General features: G+C 40.3%; 2 protein-coding genes across 2 annotated transcripts in view; both read right to left on the bottom strand.

Annotated features, from left to right (window-relative positions):
* The window catches only part of slc6a9 (solute carrier family 6 member 9), a 35,316-nt gene extending 23,649 nt beyond the window's left edge, over positions 1-11,667 (bottom strand). Inside the window, exons 1-2 of the mRNA XM_055151755.1 lie at positions 11,551-11,667; positions 5,926-6,183 (exon numbers count right to left, since the gene is read on the bottom strand). Of these exons, the coding sequence (XP_055007730.1) occupies positions 5,926-5,955 (30 nt within the window). The 5' untranslated portion in view covers positions 5,956-6,183; positions 11,551-11,667. The remainder of the gene's footprint in view (positions 1-5,925; positions 6,184-11,550) is intronic.
* Positions 11,668-14,058: 2,391 nt separating this feature from the next.
* On the bottom strand, positions 14,059-16,197 carry klf17 (Kruppel-like factor 17). Its single transcript, XM_020936061.2, has 3 exons — positions 15,977-16,197; positions 14,917-15,865; positions 14,059-14,811 (listed from the first exon to the last, which is right to left on the bottom strand). The coding sequence occupies exons 1-3, from the start codon at positions 16,049-16,051 to the stop codon at positions 14,636-14,638; spliced, it is 1,200 nt and encodes a 399-aa protein (XP_020791720.1). The 5' UTR covers positions 16,052-16,197; the 3' UTR covers positions 14,059-14,635.
* Between the last annotated feature and the right edge of the window lie 382 nt (positions 16,198-16,579).

The following is a 16,579-nucleotide window of genomic DNA, read 5'->3' on the forward strand; positions in this document are numbered from 1 at the left end:
TTCCTCTATAAATCTAATTTCCACATCCTCCTTAAGAAAAACAGATTTCAAGATCAGATACAGCATAGCGTCAGGGAGAAAAAATCTAATATATAAGGGATTAAAACTGATCTGTAGATGTCTGGACAACTACATTAAGCAACTGTTTTATAGTAATTAGGAGTTTGGTCTCCTCTAGTTTTGAACTGAACTTTCAATTATAGTAAAAGTTGTCAAAGAACACACTGATTATTCACATTAATTGAAACTGATAAGATTCATATTGGTGTACATACCAGCTGCAGTCAAAATGCAGTTCTGCTTTAATGTACAGACAAATACATTTTTAAATAAATACAAGTTTATGACAATACCCATAACCAGGCCCACTTCAAACATTCATGCCTCTCTATGCAGAGGGGTAGAGGTACAACCCACATACACCTCAATATGCCCGCCTCAGTGTTGTGAGTTTGCGTCCCAGTTGTCTCTTTGTGCTCTGTTGCCTTTTCACAATATTCTACCATGGTGTGCTAGAGCAATGGCATTAGCCCCTTAAAATAATCTTGAGACAAACAGTTCAAAAAAGAATTTGTTAATAAAATTCTATTTTCTTAAATTTGATTTCAGCTGTAATTGTTAAGTCTACTATCAGACTTAAAGGATAATGCAAAATCAACTTTTTAGAGTTGTTAATGATATTGTAACGGTTTCTCTTCACCATTAACCCACTTGAAGTTGGACTTGGAGCGATTCATGCATCCTTCTTCTTTTGATTTTAAGATGGAATTGCACTGAAACTTCCCATTTGCCCTTATCCCCCATACATGCCCGCTACTCTTCCAATATATATTTTTATAACTAAGATTGATATTGCAACAAAAATCTACTTGACATGAAGGAGCATAACCCATGGGTTTCAAATGAAGAAGTACAATCACTGAAAGTTATGAATGGTACTTTGGACACAGTATATTAAAGTATATAAAAGGAGGGATGGATTTCCCTCTGCGCATAATTCCACACACACTTTCTAAACAGGGGCTTTTCTATTTTTGTCAAGCAAAAAATTACAAACTTAAGTCTTAACTTTAGGTACATTTTATCATACAAAGCACACGCAGCCCATTAATGCACTAGTCCAAGATTCATGCTTATCCCCCAGCATGACTCCATGTTCTTTAATGGCCATGAATCAACTTGCTTTTACAATGAAAGGCTAATTTCACAGGAGGACAGGGAACAGGTCTTAGGCTTTTACGTCATTTTCAATCTATGTTTCTGTCCCTTTTAGCAATTAAACTAATATGTGTTCCCCTCTCATTAGCACAGCAGGCCTATGATGGGGCTCCTGACTGTGACCAAGGTTGTGGGGCTCGCGGCATCAATGAGTCTTTCTCTGAAATATTCACAAGTAGCAGAAATGGACAGTGCCGGCTCCGAGAGAAATAACGGGCGGAGGGTTCACAATAGTTCACAATGGGACAGTCGCCACAGGAGCAGCACAAGTGAGCGAAGGGAGGATGCACAAAAAGCTCAGTTTTGCAACAGCAGGTTGGCTTTGTGCGGTGCAACAAAAGGACAAAATGTGTTGAATTGCTGTTGGAGGGAAAATCAGGCTTTCTTGTAGAGTTGTATGAAGGCCAGCTCTTTAATTGGAGCTGGAAAGATGAAGTGTGTTCAAGAGGGGTAGAAAGTGACAGTTGCCAACAAAGATCTAAGAAAAGCAGGATGCCACACAGGATTCAAATTGGTGAGTAATGTTTTGTCCGCGGCTTAGTTTGACCTGACCTGGCCGCTCTTCACACTCAGGGGAGATGAGACGGATGACGTAAAGAAGACAAGAGAGTAAAAAAAAGAAATGAACAGAGAGAGATTTCAACCGCTTGGTTTAACCTGAAGTTCTAGGATGATTTCTCTCCCCTTCCCCCGATCTGCTCCATCCCTCACTGCTTTGGCTGGGAGGGCCCCAGCTGTTGGGTCTGTATAAATAGCGTGAGGCTTGGGCTCAGACCCCCGGGGAGAGTGGGGCTCATTGGAGAGAAGGCATGGGAACAAATCGGGCTGGAAAAAGCACACAACATACACATTTTGACAAACATATGGGACCTTGCTAGGGATGAAAGTGAGGGACATGTGACTGAAGTTAGCCTCACGTGGCTTAAGTAGCTATTCATGAGATAAGAGAGTAAGGGTAAAAAAGGTAAAGATACACCAACATATTTTTTTTTTTTAAGTGGTCAGTATTATCTAAAAGATAACATTAGAATTGCTGACATGTAGAATACAGATATTGAGCTTCTAATTCTAGTAACCAACCATGAAGTTGGAGAAATAAATTTTTCCTTCCTATAATTAAAAATATTTACAGCACAATTTGACAAACAAATCAGGCAGTTTTGTTGGATTTGGGCCACTGAAGAGAGGAGGAACCATAATAAATAACACCAAGGAGGTGTGTATCCGGCCCTGAGAATAGCAGACCCCCCCACCCACCTCCTCCCCGGTCCCCAGCTTATAACTGCCATTCAACAATCAGATCACACAAGCTGAGTTCAAGCGCAACAAATGACCTAAATATAATTCTGAAAGGCCTTTGGAAAGTCTTCACTTGAAAAGCACACAAAATGATACGACCAGAAGAAAATAGAGAAGATTTAAGGGGTGCAAAGTGTTAAATAAGTGTCTGAATCCTGTCTATAATTTCACTTACTTCAGAGGACAGGAGAGGAAGTCTGCATGTCTTATTTGTCAAGGTGTAAAAAAGGGGAGCCATTAAACCATAAAAAGAGAGGAAAAATTTCTGACAAAAACCCTACATTTTCAGCTTGAGTGGTTTTTCCAAATGAAATCTAAAGATCCAGAACACAGTGTGGTGGTGTGTGCATAAACATACACAGGGGGTGGGCAAGTGGTGGGTTACCTTTTAAAGAGTGCCCAGCAGTGGACGTGTTTGGCATTTGTGGCCCTTGTCCCTCAATTGTACATTCGCCACAGTGGCTGCAGTTAAACTGACATTTATTTTTGCTCTTTCTTTTCACTCAACTGACCAGAAAGGGAGAGCAGAAAAAGTCTAACTTCTTATGCACCAGTCATTACAGCAGATTCTCTACTCCACATCTGTTGGTCTGTCTCCCCAAAGGCAGCAGACAGCAGGCATACTGAACAATGTAGTAACTCGACTGGACACTCACTCCCTATATTTGCTCACCTTTAATAAAAACTATGTGCAATGTCAAAGGATTTCTTCAAATGAAAAATGCTTAAAATTGATATTGATGAGTAAGTGTTAGCAATATAATACTTTAACTGTTAGTAAAATAGAATGAATTTAGCCATTTGGGGGAAAAGGGTCAGACTAAACAGTGGAATGTATGTTGTACTTATATCAGTGGTAGTGTACACTAATTGCTTTACACAGAATGACGATGTATGCATGCACACCTGTCTGTGCATTCTAATGTAGTATGTATGAGTATGTATTTGAACATATGCCATAATGAGTGCTGCCCCCAGTTATGTTTCGGTGTGTCCTGATCTCAGGCACACTGTGCACTCACTATTTCTTTCTATTTATTTTTGTTCCACTTCACAGCCTGTAGCACACATTAGCAGCACAGCCCTGGGACATGCACAGTCACACACACACACACACACACTGTATACACAACTGATCCCACCTCATGAACAACTTGCATTTCTACATGCCTTTCATGTCAGTATATCATCATTTGCTTTTGGGCAGTTTTAAAATTTGATATGTTGAAATATCAGTCAGAGTTCCTCTCAGTTGTGAGGGGACGCAGACAGAGAATGCGGCTAACTGCGAACATTAACGCCTGGAGGCACATTAACACGGACTGGAGACTCAGCAGAGCCTAAAACAGTAATAAAGTAGTAGTAAAAGTTCTTTGAGAAGATGAAGTTGAACTTCTAGGTACCACTTTAAGCAAGTTTCATATTACAGATGCAAGTATTAAGTCTAGTGTCAGTAATATTTTCAAGTATGTGCTGTAGTAGGAAATGTTCTATATATCACATGTGTCAACTCATATATTAACATTATATATTATAATGTTTATCAGCTAGCACAAGACACATCTTCTAACTAATTTTGGATTAAAAGGCAACTTGACATAGGCCAGATCAAAAGCAAGTATTCAACCACCTCCATATGGTCTGCGACTAAAAGCCAACCCTCCTCTCCTTCCACCTCCATGGCTCTTACACCCCTAAACATATATCCTGGTACAGACAGGCCCAGCAAACATATTGTGGTGAGCAGACAAAAAGACAACGCTGGGTCCAGTTCGGCTTGTGCCAGAGCACCATCTGCTCATCTGTTGAGGGGAAGCAGTGCACCAAGAGCAGGCGTGACACGCAGAACGATTAACGGGATAGAACTCCATTTGAAAACTGTAAATGAGCTCAAGAATTAAGTTTGAACAGAATCGTTCTGGCAGAAGGTTACCAGTCAGGCCAAACAGTAGCAAGAAGGAAGAGCTTTGTGTTTCAAAGATTTAGGGTGATGGCTCCATCCACTTGGCCAGCATAAATAAGTTCAAGTATAGAGGAGGAAGTTAGGAGAATGTGCAGGAAAACCTACAATCTGGAGCGTTTCTACGTAACTCAATAAATCAACTAATACCAACAATCAAAGTGGCAACAGATCTAACAGTTTCTCATTGTTTTTCACAATGACTTGGTGCCATCACTACGAGTCACCATCAAGACAAAGGTCCCAGCTATGAGCACAGCACAGCAGCTGTGTGTGTCCCCACAGCACAGCTTTACACAGCCTAGCACTTCGACCCATGTTTACCTTGACTACAGATAAAAATGTGAGCATGTTACTCTTTTACCACTGTCCTACTTTTTCCAACTTAAAAAAGTAAAAAATCCCTTTCCATCTTCCTTCTAACCCAACTAAAATGCGCTCTTTATTCATGATTGGATAATGTTAATATTATAATTGGGCAGATATGTGGTTATATTTATAAACTGCAGGCATTTGGCTTCCCTCTAGTTATTTGACAAATTCAGTTTCGATATAATTGAAGATAATACACACTTTCTAAATTTGGTGTACTCTGAAACTGCAGTTAATGCATAATGTGTCCCTCTAGTGCCTGGATATTGAAATAACAACTGCACAGCTTAAGCCTGGCTGCTCATCAATTAAATCAATTAAACAATTAACAATTAAACTTAATAAATTTACATCCATTACAGCTGTTTACATTATACAATGTTCAAACTGCTGTGGTGTTGTGCAAAAGCTGAATGGCACTCCTACACTTACTCAAAAAAACAGATAACAGAAAAAAGACAGAATAGTAATTTCATCCCAGATCTTCAAATGGCTAAGTCTTGAGCAAAGAGAGATGGCTGAAAATGTCTCCTTTTTGATGAGGCACTGCTTTCTAACAAGGAAAGGACATTGTGGAAAATACCATTGAAAAGAGTGGAGGCGACTTCAATCAGGCAAGAATGTCAAGGAACAACAAGACTTTAGAGTCTGTCTGAAGGACAGAATATGTGAGGAGCAGGGAGAGTGAGCAGTGACCTGACTGCCAATGACACCGGACCCCTATTGAAAAGTTCACCCACGGCCCAGGACGGACACTGACACATTTACCTCTAGGCTCGGCCTTTCCCAAAACATTATGAAAAGTTTAGAGCTCCAGCCACTACTCTGGCAGATTGAGAGCAAAGCTTTTGTTTCTATTATATATAACATTATAAAAGATGAAGTCAGTGCGAGAAGCTGTGCACTTGGCACTGCCAGAGAAAACTGGCAGACTGAGCCAGCTTTAGGTCAAGGCATTATACGGTTAGTTTGAAAAAGGGGAGAAGAGGACATGCTGTTACTCATCATGTGGCCTTGTAGGTTTGATAGCAATGTATATCAATATCAATATCAATGATTATGAGCTGCAGACTTACCAGTATCCCAGGACATTGCTTCTGTTCCATCCTTCAGGACCTGGTCACCACAGATCCTGGTTGTCTGTGCCGGTGGTGAGGAGGATGGTGCCGCCTGTCTGTGCACTGTGGACTTCTGGGAGATGTTGCGGAGCACTTGAGTGTCTTGAGCCGGCCGTGTCACAGTCCTCCTCTGCCTCGCCTCTGTTGTTGGGAGTGGAGCTGGAGTGGCGTCGCTGCTTTGTGTTAATTCTGCCCTAATCCAGGAACTTTTCTATGCTGTGAAAGGAACATGTGACAAGCAGAGAGGGGTGGAGGGAAAGAGTGGGGGTGGGATGGAGGGTTAGGCAACAGTTTTAGTTATTTGTGCTATTCAGACACATTCTGGGGTTCACATTCTGAATCTCAGGAATCTCAAATAAATATGACAATCTCTTATTAAGGTGCAAAACTTCTGTATGAATCTGATTGGGAGAAACATTCCTCCCAGATTTGCATTTTGTAGCAAAGCAGTTGCAATAACAAAGTGGCCTTTTGTGTAAAGAGATTAACTGTTAGGGGAACGTTTAGACTTCCCATTGACCACGGCTGTATGGAAGCCAAACTGGAAAAGAACACTCAAAAACATCACAAATTCAGCAAAATGAATTGGAAAAATTTTAAAATAGCGTATTTTACATTTAGTCGCAAATGGATGATCCTACTGATAGACGACGGATTTGAGGTCTTGTATAAGGGCAAAAGCAATAGGAGAGAGTGGTCAAATATAGCTCCTTTCAGTAATCACACACACTAACACAGGAGGAAAGTCCTTTGGCCTCATCAATCACAGCAATCTGCACAGTGACAAAAACAAGACAAGAAACAACACTAGGTTAAAAACTCCTCTTCCACACACTGAGGTCTGATACATGTGGATAACAAGAGACACAGATCAAACAATGACCAGTTATATCGGCAGTTAACTGTGTACTACTCTACCACTATTAGGGACACAACAATACAGTTTTCTCATGATTCAATATGTACCTCAATACATATGTCACAATATCAATTTGATTTCGATATGTTGTGCTGCAGATAAAAAAAAAAATTTAAAAACAACTCTTAAGTTTCTACTACTTAAATAATTACTGATGACATTAACATGAAACATCAGTTAGTACAACCACTGTAAAAGATACTAGCTGCTAACGTTCTGTTCGTATCAGGGGTTTTATAGCAAATTTCACCATGAATGTGAAGTTTAATTTATATTCTGAAATCTGTCAGTTTCCTATGGAATGATCCCATATGCATTTTATGGCCAAAAGACTGAGAATTCTATCTCTAGGTTTGGGATGTGGAAAATCCATCCATTTTCTTCCGCTTATCCAGGGCAGGTCGCCGGGGCAGCAGTCTAAGAAGGGACTCCCAGACTTCCTTCACCCCAGACCTGCCCTCCAGCTCCTCCGGGGGAACCCCGAGGTGTTCCCAGGCCAGCCGAGAGACATAGTCCCTCCAGTGTGTCCTGGGTCTTCCCTGGAGCGTCCTCCTGGTGGGACATGCCCGGAACACCTCCCGAGGGAGGCGCCCAGGAGGCACCCAGAACAGATGCCCGAGCCACCTCAACTGGCTCCTCTCGACGTGGAGGAGCAGCGGCTTTACTCCGAGCTCCTCCCCTGTGACTGAGCTCCTCACCCTATCTCTAAGGGAGTGCCCAGCCACCCTGCGGAGGAAACTCATGGCCGTTAAATCAAGAGCTTTGCCTTTCGACTCAGCTCCCCCTTCACTACAGCGGTCCGTTACAGCGACCACATTATTGCAGACGCTGGATGTGGAACATTTTTTCTGTTATTTATAGCAGGTGATCTGTTGGTGACACAGAGCTCATCTTGGGTTAATTTGAAGCTGGCAATTTTTATTTTATTTTTTTTACATATAAAACTGTAATTCAATTCAGTTCAGAGGTTTCATCCTGGAGAATGGCATTTTCGTATTTATTTACATAAATTGTCTAATAATAGTAAAATGAAATGTATAAACCTCTGTAAGGTTATATTGTTGTATTCTTCATCAAGTATGCATTCTTTGTTCCTAATTTCACGACTGTGTGATACTGTATTTGACTACAGCACCACTTAAAACCCCAAACTCATAATGTCCCAAGGTGTGCACTAATGAAAAATAATACTAAGGGAAATGTAGCAAAATAATCATGGTGGAGGGTTCTGGCTTCCTGACTAACAATAGTTAATAGTTTTACAGCCGTACCTTCAGTAAAAAAGTAAACAATTAATGTCGTAGGAGATTCAAGGTACGCACAGTGCGTACAGGACTACCCCTGCAGGGGCCACTGACTCGCTGCATCTGGGGAGGACAGTTTTCCTTCTGGAACAAAATAAATAACACAGTGCGAAAGGAAGGACATGTGCCCATCTAGAGAACATGTATCAAATCGTGACACCAGTACTGAAAGATTCAATATTAAATAAAATATCCAATATTTCTCAAATATAACAATATGTATTAAGCCTGACTCGAGTTAACTCTATGTATATGTGTCTCTGGTCCCTGGACAGTCTAGGCTCTTGCTGGAGGAGACCTTGTCTCCATGGAGATACAATTGATCTATCTTATATTTGTTCAATTGCAGGTGTTTCTATTTAAAAAAAAAAAAAAACAGCAAACTTGAAAAACTCCAAAAGAAATGTTACATAGTGCACCTTTAAGGTCAGGAGAGGTCAAAACTACAGCTTCTCAAAGAGTCTAGCTATTTGTTTATACTTCAAAGGGTTCAGAAAAAGCTTCTGTTTTAATTGGGGATAATTATGGTCAGGCGTTCAAGGGAAAATCAGCTGGAATGATAATGAAAACTCAAACCTAACTGGCTGAAACCCACTACTCTATAATTCTAGGTCAGGTGTCCTGTCTCTATCAGGTCACAGGTCATAAATAACAAGAAAATCTTGTTACATAACAAGGAAACCTTGTTTTATATCAACTGCAAACATTTATTGCTATCTGGGAACATAATAGTTTTACAGAAGTGCCTTAAGTAAAAAAGTTTTTAAAAAGTTAATAATTTGGTCATTAATCACTATTGCACACCTCCATGCGTAAAGTTGTAGGACATTCAAGGTACACACAGTGTGTACCAGAGTACCCCTGTAGGTGCCACCTACTTGCTGCATCTGGGGGAGTCACCACGTTAACTGTTTCCCTTCCAGACCAAAAAAAATTACAAAACAGCACACACAGAGAGTCATGTGTATCGAATCGTGCCACCCCTATCGAACGATTTCATATTATACTGAATATTGTTGTATCCTTAACCAATATGTATTAAGCATAAATCGAGTTAATTTAATCCCAGTGTCTGGCAGAAGAGACAGATGCAAGTTTACTAACCACCTAGGCACAGATTGTGTAAAAATTGTGTTTGCCACATATTGATCTATTTTAGGGCCAGTACCTGTTAATTAACATTTCTGTAAATATGACAGAATTATCCCAAAAGGATATTTTGTCTCTAGTCTCTGGACAGACTAAAGGCTCTTTCTGGAGGAGACCTTGTCTCCATGGAAATACAACTAGTCTATCTTATATTTGTTCAATTACAGGTGTTTCCATTGCAAAAAGCAGCAAACTTGAAAATCGCTCTCCAAAATAAATGTTACATAGCGACAAGGTCAAGAGAGGTCAAACTATAAGCTTCTCGAAGAGCCTAGCCATTTGTTTATACTCCAAAGAGTTCAGAAACAGCTTCAGTTTAATTTGGGGGTAATTTTAGTCAGGTGGTAATTTTAGTCAGGGGAAAATCAGCTGGAATGATAATGAAAACCTAACTGGCTGAAACCCACCAGTCTATATGTCAAGGTCAGGTGTCCTGTCACTTGTCAGGTCATAGGTCATAAATAACAAGGAAACCTTTTTATATTAACCATTTCCTTTTTGGTCACTATGTCTGAGTTACTGCAGCAAAAATGATGGATCAGTCTATTTTAGATTAAAAAACAAAATGGCTGCTACTGAATTCATGTTTGCTGTTCTTAAGGCTGTGTTGAAAAGCTGCTTATTATCAGTGATGACAATATGCTGGAGAATGATTAGGACAGAAGCACTGTCTGTGGTGATAGCAAACCTCCACACTGGCAAAGATAACTACCTATGAAAGTAGTGAAAGCCTCACATAACCAGACAATAGCTTTTGTTCAAACAAATTCAGAAAACCACAGCCAAAAATATACTTTACATGAGCAGTAGCAGGCAGAAGAAAAAAACAATGTCTAGAGGTATATCCAATGAGACCCTTAGGACATCTAAAAAGCTTGATATGGGTTTTTCATTTTGAGGTCAATATGAAATCATATAAAATTACAATAATTACAAAAGTATAATATGAGTTACATGACTTCTTGAAATGTATTCATCTGATCTTATTCAGTTGAATAAATTTGATTTATTCAGCTTTCAGATTAATTTATCAGCTTGGGAATTATTTTCTTTTTTACATTTTTTTTATGGTGAAGACATCAACATCAACCAACCATCAATCAATCAATCAAACCATAAAAATATGATTAAGATGATCTAACTGCTGCTAAACCCACAAGTGTTTTAAAATTGATATAATCTGCCACTTTCAGGAAAACATCATCATTATCTTTGGACTTCATTTGATGAATATACAAAGAAGCATGTTCACAACCCAGTCTTTAATATGGCTTGGAACAACTTGGGGAAAAAACAGTGTAGCCGATAATGCATGGATGCCTAAATATAGAATTATTTTTGGTAAAGTTTGCTCCTCGAACTACAGCAAATTTTGCATTGAAAGAGAGTCTTGTTCATGATTTAGTGATGGGGGTAGTGTGAATGTGTAAAACCAGTAGTACATTCATGGCTTAAGTTTACATACCCTACATACTGAAACTACAAACATTTATCCAGATTGAATAGGCTATTCCCTCAGTCAAACTGTTACCTTGTAGTAAAAAAAGTATTAGGCTTGTAGTAATGGCCTGAATGTAAGGTTTAAGTTTAAATTGTTGCCATCTGATAAACTGCGCATCTTTGCAACAGTCCCAAACTCAAAGAAACAAACAAGGTTGTGTCAGACTCTAGGGAAAAGAAATGGGCCTCTACACAAGGGCTATAGAATAATCAAAAAACCTATAACCGCAATAATTACACGAGTTTGTTGGTTTAAAAAGGACATGGAAGCTCTTTCCGCGAATATTTCTCTTTACGCAACCCATCTCAAGTCAATCAAAGAAAAGTTCAGGCGGCAGAGTGGCATTAACGAAAAGCCCGTCTTTTTTCCACCCCTCCCCTCTCTTGCGCGGCTGCTCACAACAAGGAGACCGCTACAACTGCTGCCACGTGTTTCACCCATCAGCCCAGGTCAAATAACCGCACAACATCCTTCGCTAATTTCTCTGCGAACTGGGTCTGTACCGTCCAGTGATTTTAGACCGAGTATCGATAAATATTTCATAATTACAGAACAGTGGTCCATTGGCTTTCTTTCAAGTAAAAGCGCGTTGTCAAAGCCTGGTGACGCAAGAAATGGTTAACTCAAAATAATTTCAACACTTAATTCCAATTACCATCCTGCCCCTGGAGATGATTTCATGAAAAAAAAGAAAAAGAAAAAAAACTTACCGCAAAGTTGAGTTTTCGCGTTTAAGCTTTTCTACAAATATTAGGTTACTCAGGGTCGCAACAATTGAGTCCCTTTCCGTCTTCGGTCGAGCGGACAGCGCTTGGCTCCTCCTAAGCTCTTGAAGGCGGGGGGTAGCTGCAGCATGCGCGCTCTTCCCCGAGTTCGACCTGTCTCCCACACTTGTGCCTGCCTGACACTCTAGTAGACCAACTTATCCAAATAAGCGAACCTCAGCCCAATCCACGACAAAAACAATGACATGATAATTCGACTATTGCAGCATAATTATTATGTCATTTCACACTAATTAAATAATGGATTCGTGTTTAGAAAATTTATAGCAGGCAATAGGCTACCACGTGAGCAGCCGGTCCACCACTGTGTTCCTTTGGCACAGCACATAAACCATTAAGCGGTGTTAAGCCTGTACCGCATCACACTTCTAACACAAAGAGGAGTTGATCGTTGATTTTAAACAGTGTAGCACATACTGTAGCCTATGCATACGACAAAAACACGCAGTCTAGACAGGTGTGGTTACAAAGGTTTGTGGCGCAGGATGAATGGCATAATCGTGTAGTCAGTCACTGGGCTTATGAAAGGTGAATGGCACATGAAGCCAGGGGATGGATGATCCTGATTTGGTTTGCTTTGGCATGCATAAGTGGTTTACCTTGCATGTGAGGCGAGGTCTGAACTGTGGGGAACACACAGGAGCTGGCGGGGATGCAGGCGCAGTGATGGGGAGCTGCACTGGGTATCTGCTGAAAAGGCGACAGGGAATTACCGATTTTAGAAAGTTTATAGGATATCCTGAAACTAAAAGCAAACTAATTGTAAACTATGAAGTTATGAACATTTTGATTATGTCAGATTTAGATAAGGAAACCTAAAGTGAGATAAAACAGATAAATTCTTCGATATGGTTGGCTACATGGTGAACAACAGAATTTCGATTTTATGTGTAAAAAAGCAGGCATAAAATATGAAAACAGAAGATCATGTCGACTAATACTTTATTGATCCATGGGTGAAATTAGGTCTATATGGTTTATATGGCTTTCAGTTTAAGGCTAACCTTATACAAAGTATTCTTTTGTCTTGATATTATATCTCATATTATTGTTGCTTGTTGGCCTTCTATACAGCATAACAACAACTTTTTTTAAACATGCATGTAAATATATGCATTCTTGGTGACTTTTAACCCAGTGACAAGTGATAAGACCCAGAATCCTTTGGGTTAAGTAAACATCAGTGCACAGAGCACACATAGTTTTCACTCCCTGGAAACACATCCACAAGATGTACAAATCCGTCACTTTACTGGAAAATCACTGCTGTTCAGCCATCCTGGAAAGTAAGTGGGTGCAATACAATCTAAAGCCCACTGACCTGTAATAATGAGTATACGTAATGTCAATAGATATGGTAATTGCCACAAAAGGTTGTAGCCAACAAGTGTGCATAAATAGGCCTTTATATGCAACTGTTGTTGAGGCGTAAGATACAAATGGAATCTCCGGGGAGGTATTTACAAAATGTCATTTTAATCAAGTTAACACATTGTTTTGACTACATCTTGTAAAACATGTTTTCGAACTTACTCATACTGTATGTCTTACCCTGGCCCATCATACCTAAAGATGCTGTAGTCTTTCCCTTCTTTAATGAGACGCTACAGCTCGTGTCCCAATAAATGAGTTAAAGGGGACATCTAGTGGGCAATTTGTACTATGACAGGTAAAAGGATGGGATACAACGCTATTGAAATTTCATGTTAAAACATTATTCTTAAAGCCAATTTATATAGGCTCCATATTGTTGTATATAATATAACAACACATGTTGAATCACAGGGACGCTCAACAATGTTCTAACTAGCCTAATGTCTAGACAATAGGTCCTTAAAAAAAGAGAGAGATAAAACAATGCAATGTGGATTATTAACATTGAATTGTTCAATTGCAATGCGTTAAGGCGTTATATCACCTATTTCAGACCAGACGGCTCATAAACTGAGGATGTGATCTCTCGTTCTAACGCTAGAGGGCGCCTTCTTCCAAGTAACTTAGTCCAAGTACTTTAGTCATAGAGGACACGACTCTGTCACGTCTGCGTGTAATTAGACTTAGACTTATAATTCAGTGCTTTAGTAAGTAAAACATACTTCATACACATTTTCAGCAGCATTTTGACATTTTGTTTTTGATGTGTGTATTTCTGCTACTCAAATAAAATTTGATTATTTTACGATCCCCGCTGATTTTCCTGAAAACACCCGACAAAAGCAAAGATAAAATGGAATTGAATATATTTTAGAACCCTTTGGCGTAGGACTGTACAAAAGATCTTACTGATTTACTCAAAGTGGAAATAAGTTTTAACTCGTGCTAGTGTAACCTCAAAGCACAAATGGGCAACTGTTTTGGACAGCACTGTGACTACGTTATATGATATTATACTCACTATACCAAAGAAAGAAATGTATATACAGAGTGTGTCATTTAAGAAAAAAAAGGACTTTTATTTTTTGACAAACATATTCAGTTCAAGTAGTTTGGCATGTCATGTATCTGTCTTCATTTTAAAACCAAAGGCACATTGAGTAGACTATTTTAAACACAATGTTTGTCTCCTTAGGCAAAAAAATAAAATTGAAACAAGAATGATTGTCTGGTTGGAATGAATGCATAATCTACATAAACCCTGATGTCAAGAATATCAAAGTGTAAACAATATAAAAATATACAATATTTACACACAAACATTTTGGGTCCAGCCCACTATGAGCTTGTCCATATTAAAAGGCACGGCTAATAATTTATATCGCCCAGAGAGCAGTATGTGGTTTAAATACAAACTATAATTTAAAATGGCAAGTGTCATGTACAGTTTTTCTACAGACATAGGCACTTGACACAGCTGATGACATTGTAACAGAATTGTAGTGCTTCAGCCATTGAGCTGAAATGTCATTAATTGTCCACCACAGTCAGTGACCATCAGCCTCCAGTGGAACAGACACAAACTGTCCAGTAGTGCTTGACTCCCCATTGGGGATGCTGTGTTGGGCCCTGTGATCTACATGTGTCGCTTCATGTGCAGAGCCAGGTGGTCAGAACGGGAAAAGGCACGTTCACACAAATGGCACTGAAATGGACGATGCCCAGTGTGCTTTCTGAAGTGACGCGTGAGCTCGTCCGACCTGGCAAACTTCCAGCCGCATCCTTCCCAGTTACAGTGGTATGGCTTTTCACCTGAAAAAACAAAGCAAAACATAGATTTAGACTGTGCCCACTCAATGAATAAGGTATTACACAAAGCATTTGGTACACATGCAAAATAATAGGCCAATTCTGTACCTGTATGTGTTCTCATGTGAGCCTTTAAGTGGGAGCTTTTTGTATATGTCTTTCCACATCCAGGGAACTCACAGTTGTGAGTAGCAGCACGTTTTCTGGCCCAAGACCTGCGCCCCCTCTTTTGCTTAATTGGACCCGCTCCTTCCTCCTGTGTGTAGAACTCAATCATAGACGGGGATGAGGGTGGAGTAAGTATGGCACCAGTCTGATGGTCCCTGTGCATGTACTGTCCGGGATAGTGAGGTATGGTCTGGGGGTGGAACTGTGTGGTGTAGTGTGCATTCACAAATTGGCTTTGGTAATGCTGCTGATGCTGGGGAATATGGCTCATCTGTTGTACGTGACAGTCACTGCGCCCATGCATTGGGTGGAAAGGCACTTGAACTGGAGTTTGATGGAAAGGTGTTGGTCGCATTTGACACTGTTCCATATAATCCTCTTCGGAAGCCATCATACAAGACTGCCCAATAGGCTCCGTTTTCACTTTGTATCCAAGTGGGTACGTGGTAGAAGCGTGCAATTCAGTGTACTCCCTTGTTTTACCAGGTGAGGGCTCTCCTGGCACTGCGTAATTTACTTCTGGTGCTAGTAACTCGGCCATCAGACTACGCACAGGAGCATCAGAGAAACACTGGTAATTTTGCGCGCCGAGAGGAGACGTGGAGTGGTCGTTGCAGTCGGGGAGTGAGGCACTACTGCAGCTGTCTGGAGAGTCGGGCAGTGCATATGCGCACTGAGGTGGAGAAAGGCTTCCATCGTTTTGGTTGTTGTTGTTCATTACTACGGAACCAATCGTGTTTGACAAAATAAACTCGAAATCCAATAACTTTCCCAGATCATCATCTTCTTTGGGCGCCACAGCAGGAGACTGTACAATGCTAAACTCCACTTCGATTAGCGAGTTGTCACCTCTTGAGCGGCTGTGCGCACGACCATCCATTTTTGCCGCCTGCAAATTGAACAATAGGTATTCGGTTAAAATATTTGTACACGTAAAAATCATTAAGTTTGTAACATTTTATTGTGTACATGTAGCCTATACCAAAATAAATCTACTTACGTTGTCAAACTGCGCAACGTCCATAGTTTGAACACCGGAGAAAGATACGGGCATCAGGGCATCAGCCGCAGCCATGCTCAAAGTTGATCAAAAAGTCGAAAACGTGCGTCTTCTACCTGCTGAAACCGCGCAGAGCCTAGGTCCTCTCAGTCCATAAAAAAAACCTTCTTGGCCACAGTGGAGACTTCCAGGATTCAGGATGTGAGTATAAACAGTGACTGGAGACTTTTATATACCTCTGAAGCACTGGAGGCGTGGCCAGCCCAACGTACCCGCAACATCCCCCAAGGTGATCAACAAAAATAAACATGCCTATGCTTCGAACAGAAAGGTAAATTATTCAGTTTCTCGTTAGTCCACCTGCCACAAGCTGCATACTCTGCTTAATTGTGCGATCTTCTGTAGGTTGCTTTAAACCTACTATAGGCTTACTATCCTGGAAACATGCTTCCCAACTGTTTCCCAAAATTATGCAGAATATAATGTTAGAAAGCTTGCAGTAAGTCTACATTGTCTTTACTATTTTGGGGATCTGTTCAAAGGTGAACATTGACATTTCTCCTAAAGCAGATAGGGGGCGACACTAACCGGACTTGACTGAAG

The sequence above is a fragment of the Boleophthalmus pectinirostris genome, unplaced genomic scaffold (assembly GCF_026225935.1).
Source record: "Boleophthalmus pectinirostris isolate CB_2022bp ecotype Guang Dong unplaced genomic scaffold, ASM2622593v1 HiC_scaffold_16, whole genome shotgun sequence".
NCBI lineage: Eukaryota > Metazoa > Chordata > Actinopteri > Gobiiformes > Gobiidae > Boleophthalmus > Boleophthalmus pectinirostris.

Excerpts from the sequence above, each read along its gene's own strand:
- klf17 (XM_020936061.2), bottom strand. The coding sequence starts at position 16,051 with ATGGCTGCGGCTGATGCCCTGATGCCCGTATCTTTCTCCGGTGTTCAA. Across the intron at positions 15,866-15,976 it reads ACGTTGCGCAGTTTGACAAC|GCGGCAAAAATGGATGGTCG; the intron begins GTAAGTAGATTT and ends TTCAATTTGCAG. Across the intron at positions 14,812-14,916 it reads TCACATGAGAACACATACAG|GTGAAAAGCCATACCACTGT; the intron begins GTACAGAATTGG and ends TTGTTTTTTCAG.